The 11,516-nt window shown below is 40.1% G+C and overlaps 1 protein-coding gene across 1 annotated transcript; it reads right to left on the bottom strand.

Annotated features, from left to right (window-relative positions):
* Positions 1-620: 620 nt before the first annotated feature.
* On the bottom strand, positions 621-2,043 carry LOC131255967 (disease resistance protein Pik-1-like). Its single transcript, XM_058256939.1, has 3 exons — positions 1,958-2,043; positions 1,776-1,854; positions 621-1,195 (listed from the first exon to the last, which is right to left on the bottom strand). Exons 1-3 carry the CDS (start codon positions 1,961-1,963, stop codon positions 915-917), a joined length of 366 nt encoding a protein of 121 aa, XP_058112922.1. The 5' UTR covers positions 1,964-2,043; the 3' UTR covers positions 621-914.
* Between the last annotated feature and the right edge of the window lie 9,473 nt (positions 2,044-11,516).

The raw sequence follows: 11,516 nt of genomic DNA, 5'->3' as shown, positions 1-11,516 counted from the left end.
TGGTGTGTACCAAATGAGCTGCCCTTTTACATTGCAAATGGGAAGTTTTTTTTTTTTTGGTTAAACCACACATAGATTGTTCATGAAAATATGAAGTCTAGCCCATCATTACATTCATGGTTTCTACCAACCCCACACGGATCATCAAAACAAAACAAAAAGATTATTAGTTCGCATGACCACACTGTATGTTATGTAGTTTTCAAAAGATGAAGGAAATCGACATCTATCCGTTCGAGCATGCTACCACCATATGGTTTTGGCATGACATCGATCTTATCCTCATCCTCCAAGTGGAGTCATCAGCTGTCTATTCTCCTCGAATGCGACAACCATCCAACAGGGAAGTAATTTCATTGATGTCCACTGATTGCACAGCACAGTATGTGTTCATTAGCACACGCATTGGAGTGTTTCTCTGCATCTTGAATTTAACTTTGTTGTCATCCTGATCATTAACCTTGAGTTTGATGAAAATGGAGGATGAGGATTGATCTTTGGATTTCTTATGGCCATCCGTGTTCCTGTTGTTGCTGTTTTCTTCTTTTCTCTGTTTTCTTTTTGTTTTGATGCCCAAAAATAAGGCTGATCCATATCTCAGACCATCACTGATTAATGTGTCCTTAGTAAAAATCACCTTCATTAACTGAAATTGAATATAATCTACTATTTCTATAATCTATTTTCTTTTTAAATAAGCACCTAAGCATGCATGGCGCTTTCTCAAATGTTACTTTTACATCCAACACAATTCCCATTTCCCCAATCTTAATAGCTTCAGAGAAAAAGCATGGTGAGGTCTCACAAGCAGTCTTATGACTCATCACACAACTTCAACAAGCATGGTCAGGTCCCACAAGCAGCCTCATGGATCATCACACGCAACTTCAACCGTTGATGTCATTTGTAGTGCTTCACATGATGCAACAGTTATCCTGGTAGGGGTCTTGGTACACATAATGCAGTGGCTGTGGCATGCTGTATTGGTAGGCCCAATAAGTAGGCAGAACCGCGGTTTCGCTTGATGGCTTTGTCTCCTCCTCTTTCTTCTTCTCATCAACCACTGCAACGCTAACGAGCTCTGTAAATCCCATCTTCTTTCTTAGCAGGGTTGTCAACACAACTGAGTCGACTCCCTCACCAACCACTACCAGCTCTTCCTTATTGCCGCCCACCAACGTAGCAGATATAACACCTGCAACCAACATGATTAAAACAATATCTTAGAACCCAAATCAGAATCTACAAAAGACGCCAGTTCATGCCATATTTGTGGTATGGTTCAAAATTTCATGGTACCAAGAAGATGTAGGTACTCTAGTTCAACATTTAGAGAGTGGACTCACTGAGTCGACTCAGCTCATGGGTTGATGAAATCAAGTCAGTAGTGAACTAGGGGACGATTTAAAAATACCACTACTCGCTGAGTTGACTTAGCTCATCTGGTTTGTGCTTAGAGTGGTGTAGGAAAATGAATATGATATCTGGTTATGTTCCTTTTCACCTGTCTTGCATCGAATCTCAATTTCAATTGTGCTAGAATCTGCGGTCAAGCTAACGCATCCCATCCGTCTATAAAAGTGGGTCTTCAAAACCCAATTTAATAACCATCAGAATGAGATTGGGCTGCTAAATCAGCCTTCTCTGACTCGATGAACTCAGTGAATCAACTCAGTTTAACTGACGCTTGAATTGCTGACAGCTTAAATCTCTCGTTGAAGAAATTAGAACTGCAAGCTTGGCAGCAGATCTGAGCCAAATGATGGTAAAATTACCTTGTATGCCGACTGCGGTTTTCATGGCCTTGGACCGGCTCTTCGGATCGTTCATCGGGACTTTCATCACAATCTTTTGCTGTAACAGAAAAAACAAGTTACTACAATGAAAACCACATAAAAATTCACATGACCCACTTCAAGAAATCAAATATAGTAAAAAGACAACTAATATAAGATACCTTCATTGTCGATCTTTAGCGATCTACCACAGCGGAAACGTTAGTTGTGTGTGATTGTTTTTCCCACCTAGCGATTTTCAGCCAGGTACGATATTGCTTTCTAGACTCCTCTATTTATAGATATCAGAAAACGGCTGTGGATCTTCGTGGAAATATTCATATCTTTTGAAAGTATGCTACGTTGAAGCTGAGATGGGCCCTACTGAGACACGGTCGATGGAAGGATAATTACGTGGGACGACGCGGTATCGACGCGGATTAGCTACTTACGAGTTGATCAGCGAGACTCGCTGGTACTGAAGTCCCGTCACCAAGTTCTGTGGACCCCACCATGATATATGTGCTGTATCCATACCATTATTCTATTTTTAGAGATCATGTTAGGGCATGATACAAAGAACGAGGCAGATCCAAAGCTGGAGTGAACCCCACTGGAGAAAACAGTGGGGAGAGTGACACCCACCGTTGAAACCTTCCTGAGGTCCACCATGATACTTATTTGAGATCCAACCTGTTCATGTGCTAATGGAAACATGAAAGAAGGTAAAATACAAATATCAGCTTGATCAAAAACTTTGTGGCCAGTAGAAGTTTTTAATGGTGGGCATCACTCTCCATACCGTTTTCTGTGGTGGGGTCCACTCGAGCTTTGGATCTTACTCACTCTTTGTACCATGTGATAATATGATCTCTCCAAATGAATGGACGGTGTGGATACAAAACATACATGATGGTGGGGCCCACAGAGCTTGGCGACGTCACTTCATTAGGGAGTCTCTCGACTAGTCAACCTGTCGTTAGCTAACCCGCGTCCGGTATCACGTCGAAATGAGCCGTTAATTTCTTGGTGGGCCAACCTATGCAGACAAGGGCTGCGGTTATTGACTAATTTAATTGCACAACTGCCCCGGTCCGGAATTTTCATATTTTGTGGGGATGGGTACCTATTTAGGACCTAAATGGGACACCAACGATCAGGGTGGGCCATTAGGTGGGACACTCCCTGATGTTTGTTATAAATCCAATCCGTCCATCCGTTTTGGCAGATCATGTTTGGAGACGGACCCAAAAATGAGGCAGATCCAAAACTCTAGTGGGTCACATCAAAGGAAATAATGAGAATTGAATGTCCACCGTTAAAAGAATCATGAGTCCCGTGTGTTCTTGATCAGTCTAATGTGTTTGTGTTTTCAATTCACCGGAGTAGAAATGAAATTAAGAACAGTATCGATGGCATATGAACATCAAAGTGAAACACCCGGGCCCATAACTCAACTGGCAAACTGAGTGGAGATACCTCCTTTCAACACTTGACGTCCTGGTATCGATCCCTAACAGGGGTGGCTAACATGGAGTGTGTGTACTGACACGGGTGTGTACTAACAAGCTAACCCAGAAAAAAATTAAAATTAAAAACAAAAAAGTGAATTGAGAAAAATATCAACGGTAGGCATCTCTGTCTTATTTTTAGGCCAGTCCTAACATGATCCGGAAAGATTAACTGATAAGAAAGATTTCTCACAAACATTATGGTGGCCCCACTTAGACTATGCGTCACTTCTTAGGATTTGTTAAATGGACGGAGATATGGTTCTTGCTTGCAACGTCCATTTTGGATAATGCTGATATAATTGCATGGTTGTAATTATCCGATGGTGGTTAGTTTTGGGAGATGTGCAATCTATGCTGGATTCTTCCTATCATAGGGAATCATAGGTGGGCTCACTTGGGTCCCACATAGGTAGGAATAATTTGCATTGGTAGTTCTAGAGGTGTGATCCTATGTTACGGGAAACATGTGGGGTACACATGATGTAAGAAGGAAATCCAAACCACCCATTTGATGCACAAGGTCATGTTATTTTTAGGTGTGAAAAATTAGCCTCGTCCAATACACAAGTAAAACACGGTATAGGGAATGATACATGAGGAAATGTTCACACTTGACTTGCAGGAGGGCTCACCTGAGCTGTAAAACAGCCTAGCTTTGGGCCTGACCATTTATCCAGGCCAGATAAACGACTGAATGGCATAGATTGCAGATAAACTATACAGTGAGGCGGCCTATTCAAATCAATGGTGGATGTCTACTCTAACCTTGTTCTCTATGGGACGGCCTAGATGAATTTTCGTTTCAGCTGATTTTCAGCTACAGCTATTACCTGAGGTCACGCATCCGAGAAACAGGTTGGATGTCATGAATACACCAGTTTGGACCCACTTTTATATGGCACCATCCTATTTTACGGTGCTAACGCACCTTACAGTTGGAGCACAAGTTTGGATGGTTTAGATTTAAGTGATACATACGAGGGAGGGTACCATAGCAAGAATGCATGAGTCAAAGGCCGATTCCAAGTCACCATCCCAGACGACTCATGAGTGGATTAGGTGAGACCCCTGCCTCACCCAAGACAGTGGGAAGTGTGGCCTTTACCGTTGATGCCACCTTGATGTATCTATTCTAAATCCATGCCGTCCATCCATTTTTACAAATCATTTTAGAGAGCCCTCCCAAATATTAAGAATATCCAAATATCAGGTGGATCACACTCTAGGAAGCAATGGTGATTGAATGCCCTACTATTAAAACTTCTCAGGCACACGTTAATGTTTCCATAGTGTTTATTTTCCATCTAATTCGTTGATAAGGTCATATAATCCTTGATGAAGGGGAAAAAAAAATAAAATCAAATGTCAGCTTGATCCAAAACTTTTATAGCCCATTAATGGTCCATCGCCACTGTTTGCTATGCTATGGTCCACTTGATAGTTGGATCTACTTCATTTTTGGGATCATCATTAAAATGATATGGAAAAAAAGGATGGATGATGAGGATGCAGAATAGATATATTAAGGTGAGCCCGCAGGAAGGTCCACGCCAACTTAAATAAAATAATAATAATAATAATAATAAATAGAAGTCAAGTCTTCAATTCTGGTCTACTTTATTTTCAACTTGCCGCCTGTGTGGGCCTAGCTGAAATCGCATCGCGCAGGGCGCGTTACGCGGACGCGAATTGTCTACTACCCCGTCTATCCCTAACTTTGGAACGGGCAGGGGCTCCGAGTGACCACCATAATATATGACTTTCATCCACACCGTTCATCCACTTCTACACATCTTTTTATGTTTTAGGACTAAAATTTAGTTAGATCCAAGCTCAAATGGACCATACCATAGGATATGACGCCCACCGTTGAATCTTTCCAAAGAACCACCGTAATGCTTGTTTGCCATCCAACTAACGAATCTCGATCCTCTCGTGGAAAGCAGAGGATCTAGATTCTCCAGCCTATTCATAAAGTCACGTGGACTCAGATGAAGATAAACCCGAATATCAGCTTGATTCAAAATTTCCGTTGCTCACAAGAGATTTTCAACGGTAAGAATTTAATCTCTATTGTGGGTCCACTTGTTTATTCGCTCTACCGCAGTTTTGGCCTATATACTAAAATGATACAGAAGAATGGATGAACGGCTTTGATAAAACCCATATATCATGGTGGCCACACAGACCCTCCGCCGGATGTAAGATCGGGACGTGCGGAGCTAGTACGTAATTAGCGTCCGTGTTACACGTGACCTGCCTGAGCTGGGATGACTTGGGAAAGTGGATGAACGTCACCACTTTTGTCGCGGTACATTAATTGAGGGAGAAAATTCTTTATCACTCTGGCAAAGGATAATGGTTGATACGTAGGCACTAAAATACTTCATCTGGCATAAAATTAAATTTAATTAAACCGTCCAAATTGCGGGTCCCACAAATTCAAAAGTTACATTGACTGATTTTTTTAAATGATCGATTTCCAGACATTTAATTGATGGTTAAGATGAAGTCTGGATATGGCCAAAATTTAAAAAACTAATTTCCTTTAATCAGGGCTTCAGATTTCTTAAATGACCTGATTTTCTTGTGGTGAAATATCCGCAACGGTTCCTGATCTTTGGACGGTATAGCAGACCTGATTTCTGTTTGCCTGCTTATCAACCATCACACTCAACGAGAGCAAGAAATCCGAGAAGGGGAACCATTTTATACTCTGGTGGAGGGTGATGGTATAAACGCAGGCACTTCGAAAGTGTGCATGGGAACGTATTGACTCAAATTAAACTGTTGAATTTGTGGGACCCATTGAAGATAGGTTACTAACTAAAATACTGGTTGACGGAAGGATCCTATCTTCTTATTATTGAGAATTTAGTTGTAAATTCGAGCATAGATTAATTTTTATTTTGATTGTTCATTTAAGTGTCCACCAAACAGAGGAATAAAAATCACTGCAGTTTTCAGCTTACGTCACATCTAAATTGGGATCCTTCATTTTGACAGTTTGGCTTAAGTTACTCATATGGGACGTCTGCTGTTACTTATTTCCTGCGTATCAACAATCCTACTCTGCCGAGTACTGAAGTCTTTCTCAGTCGAGAAATGCTGAGTGCACGAGCCTCACACGTGTGTGAAACAGAAATAGCTCATCAAGCGATCCGCTCAACAGATGATGTATCTTTATGTAGGGCACACGTTGAGAAAGACACGTGTTACTCATCTGACGATCACATGGTCCCTTTTGTGAGCGTGAGATCTACATGGTATCTATATCCTGATGGGCAGCTCACAATATCACACACGTGTGCCTCCTGTTGATTGAACTTACAGGTACCGAACTGTTGATTGAAATATCTACCGTTTACAAAGTCTTTGAACGTCTATGTTAATGGGGCCCACCAGGACCCAGCTAGAGACAAACTGTCCTGGCAGGAGCTTTGGGGGGCCTACCATGATATATGTGTTTTATCTTCTGTCCACTCATTTTATATATTATTTTAGGCACGGGCTCAAAAAGTAAGCAGATCAAAGACTTAAATAGACTATATTATAAGATTTATTAGTGACAATGACACCCACCATTTAAACCTCCCAAGGACTAAATCTGTATGTTTATTTTGCCATCAAGATGTTCATAAGGTCACATAGACATGAATTGAGGGAAAACATGATGGACGGATCTGATGTCATGAGTAAATCATGGTAGGCCCACAGAAATGATCCAAATGATAACAATTTAATGCAAATATTATATATCTAGAAGTTTTTCTGATAATATTATTGAAAGAAAAAAATAAAAAATCGGAACATCTCTTCAAAACTTCTCAATCCGGGAGAAATTGTTTTGAACAGTATTCTAACAATGTCATGGGTAGGCCCAGCCCATGGATGGTCTAGATCTACTGCCTATTTAGAGGCATATGGTGGCAGATATCCAATAAAATAGTAATGACATAAGACTATTAATTGGCTGAGTCACCGACCTGAACCGAGTGATCTCCTTGTCTTGCACTATATTGTGACTCAACCCCTGTTTACACTTTTAACTCTTCCATGTGTAACCCACGTTGGGATATGTCGGTCTCCATGCAAGCAAGACCTTGACCGTTGATTTACTTGACCATGGACTCTAAAAAGAACATCAGCTCGTGGAACATGACCCTTTTGTCTTCTTCCTGTTTTTTACTTTTTCCTAATTCGTCTTCCCTCTTTCACACGTGATATTTATAAGTAGCCTCTGCACGCATTGTTCAAGACACGTACCTATGCTCTCTGCATGCTATACAGGGACTAACTTTTGAAGGCAATTTCAGGCTTATTTCCTTCCACAAGTTCCATGCTATATTTTTGTTATATTTATTAGAAATATAAGATATATGGGAATTCCTGCTAAAACCTTTGGCAGGAAGTTCCTATGCCGGGAACCTAGGTGGGGCCTACCGTGATGTTTGTGAGACATCCACTCTGTCAATCTGTTTTTTTGAGCTCATTTTAGAACTTATGGTAAAAAAATGATCCAGATCCAGTACTCAATGGAGCTGAAAATGTGAGGATTGAACGATCACGGTTAAAATACTCATGGGGCACAGAAGTATTGAATCAGGATAATATTTGTGTTTTCAGTTCAACCAATAGGAATGACGTTATAAACTGTATGGATGGCATGTAAATATTAATGTCAACTCAGGAAAGTTTCAACGGTAGGAATTTCTCTGCCCACCTTTTCCTTTAGTGGACCACTTAAACCTTGGATCCCTGCTCACCTTCGTCTCAAGTCTTAAAATGAGCTCACAAAACGGATGGACAGGGTGGATGTCTCACAAACATCACGGTGGGCCCCACCTAAGTTTCCAGCACAGGAATTACTGCCAGAGGCCTTTGCACGAAATCAGCGTCCCTTTGCGGTGATTGGATATCTCATCAAAATCAATACAACAATTGGATTTTGCGCTGTCTATAGAGAGGCACATGTACACAGACATGGACAATGCACCTCTCACGTGTCCGTGCACCGTTGAGGGTGGTGTCTAATGTACAGAACGGCTATGATTTATTGCCGACGTGGCTGCATCACTCTGAGATCCAGTACTGGACGATATGCATTACATCCATGCTTTCCATCCGTTTAGATAACTCGTTTTAATGGCATGATCTCAACCATGATGCATATTCACATCTTTCGAGCTTCACACCAGAAGAGACTGAAACTCTACCGTTACAGACATATTCGATCGAGCCACCAAAATGCTAATTTTCCATTCAACCCTTTCAAGATTCACAAGGACCTTGATAAATGGCCAAACAAAAATAGGCCTAATTCTAAACTTTTGCAGTCCACAAAATAATTACAAATGTCGGTAACCACTGCTATCCAAGATATTGAGAGAACCTCTTTATAGTCTTATTCATAACTGAAGTGGGCCCAAAGTCGGGATTATTAGGGCAACAATCAAACATGTTGATAACGATTTCATAGAAAATTTAAACCAGTAACAGCAAATTTTCTGACATATATATATATATATATATATATATATATAGAGAGAGAGAGAGAGAGAGAGAGAGAGAGAGAGAGAGAGAGAGAGGCATGCTCATCTACTCACCTAGGCACGTGCGCACCTTTGCACACGTGTCATGGGTGTCTAATCCGAACGGTCCATAATATGAGGAATCCCATGAAATCTTAGGGGACAAATTTTCACCCTGATCTAAGATTTTGGTGGGCCATAAAAAAGAGAAATGCAAATCAAGGGAAGAAATTGTTTTCATTTTTCATGGCCCACCAAAGCTCTGGTTCAAAGTAAAAAATTGGTACCAAGGGGTTTCATGAGGTTCTGCTTCATGTGGACCATTTAGATTTTCGAGACTCATCATGTATGATGAGTTCTCAAAAAAGTTGGTATGGCTTATGGGCCAACTGGTTCGCAACTGAGCATTCCGAGATATATATATATATATATATATATATATATATATAGGGTTAACCTACATATAAAGGAAGCAAACTACAATAAAATCCAAGCCGGGTAAGTCCAAACTATATACGAATAGTTTAAAATTTTATGTAGCTCAATTGTACCTGCTGAAATTTAACAAAAAAAAACTAAAAATAGAAAAAAATAAAAATAAAAAATAAAAAATGCATACTACTTCCAGGCAAAGAGGACCAAGTGAAACACAAATGTCATTACAAGAGCAACAATAAACAAACGGCAAAGTGCTTTGATATCCTCCAAATACTCTTTGCGGCCCATTTTCGATTGGGCATCAGGAATTATATATATTAGGAGTTCGTTGAACACTAGTTCTTGGACTGTCATAGTATACACTAGTCCTTGGATTGTCATAAACTCCTCCGACAACGTTAGGAAGTATGTTATCTGCATGCATCAAGCATTGCCACACCTTTGCAAACCACATCGATCATTCCAAGCTTCCTTTGCTTTATCTGTAGTTGTTTCCACTATATCGAACCACCTATTGTTGGCAGTGTTCCCAGTTGTTATAAATCCCCAAAATGCGGCCAATTAATGAATACAATGTAATATTTTTCCATTAAATTCTGCAAACAAGTATAAAGTCTACTATTAGTGTCTGAATGGCATAAGCTACGTGGAAATATACATCTATACTGTAAAATACAGTTCCATTACTTGAAATTTCTAATGATTGAAAAAGGTAAAGGATAACATTTGGAAGTAGAATATGATCATTCAATATTTCAATGCGTGTCTGAAAAGCGCATTTACAAGACACCAGGCTATGCAAATAATATGTAGAAAGATTTTGTACTGGTAGGCAACAAGCAAGATGAGAATAACATTTGCATAGCCAAACATACCATTTAAACATAACCATTCACCCACAAGCATGTGTTTAGGTCTTAGCTAAATTTGGCAAACTAGAGTTTAAAAAATAAGTATTAGTAAATATCCACACATACGAAATCTGTTGGCCATAGAGTATTTTTTGGGTTCCAACATGCCCAATACAGGGAGTGATGTAGAGTGGGTTGCAGACAGTTTCATGTTTAAGATGGATCAGAAAAGGCCCGGTCGACGACAGAAGTGATCCGATAGTCAGACCTTAGATCGGGCATATCTCACAATCTGGAATGAGTTATCGGGCGTAAAATATGATTTTGGGGTAGAACGAGCTACTTTAGCCAACCAACCCAGTTATACTGGGTTACGCAAGCCAGATTTGTGAAATACCCCCGGTTCAATGGTCGTTTTCTTATTTTAATTCTGTTTTTACTATAAATAGTAAGTTTTAGTTTGATTATAACTCTTCATCCGTTGGGCTTTAGGAGTTATGCACAACATGAAAAAAGCTTAGAAAAAATAGGAGAACAGCTTGGTGAAGCCAAATAGGGCACTTACTATTTTTAAACCTTGCGCACTAGTAGACATCACGACCGTCTATAAATAGTAAGTTTACTATTTATAGTAAGTTGCGAATTCTAGGAGTTTTAGTTGTAGTTTGCTTCTGATTTCTCTCTCATTGCTTGGTATCCCTATTTAAAGGGTCGTGAACTCGTTTATTTCATTCATTAATCAATTTCAAATTTTATAGAATTTATTTTCTATTTTGCTTGTTTTCTTTGTTGTGGATTCGAGAAGCCTCTGTAAGGAGTCCAGAGAAGTTTCGTGGATTCGGAACAGTTATCCTCTTGAGGGAGACTGTGCTCGACCTCATCACGTTCATTCCTGCATCAATCGGTATCAGAGCGAGGATTTCCCTCAGGCCGATGGCAAACAACGAATGTATGAACCAAAATCATATGGACGGTGATCTAGGGATTCGTGATATTGCAGAAAGAATGGAAGCTTTCCACCAGGAGAGTCAGTTGACCATGCAAGGGCTGCAGGCAACCTTTGACTATCTTCCGATTGAGAATGTCAATAATTGAATAAGTATTTGGGATTATATGGGTTTGTTCTCGTTTGATATTCTCAAAGATGGTACCGAATACCTCAGTACGGTGACATGAATCTAGGCGTGTGATCATATTCGCCATCTTTCTTTTTTTTTTAAATTCCAAAGAAGCACTTGTTTCATTAATCTAAAGAGCTGCTTTATAGAAGACATACAATTTCGGGCTGGACCTCCAATACGAAAAGTTTGAGGAGGCAGCCTATTGTATCGTATATTGAAAACTGCACATAGTCTCATTTCAGTTCTTTAACTATACCTAGGCCCGCTCGGTCGAGAAGGAGTTCCC

This window comes from Magnolia sinica, chromosome 9 (genome assembly GCF_029962835.1).
Source record: "Magnolia sinica isolate HGM2019 chromosome 9, MsV1, whole genome shotgun sequence".
Classification (NCBI taxonomy): domain Eukaryota; kingdom Viridiplantae; phylum Streptophyta; class Magnoliopsida; order Magnoliales; family Magnoliaceae; genus Magnolia; species Magnolia sinica.
This window is presented reverse-complemented; position numbering and strand designations above follow the sequence as displayed.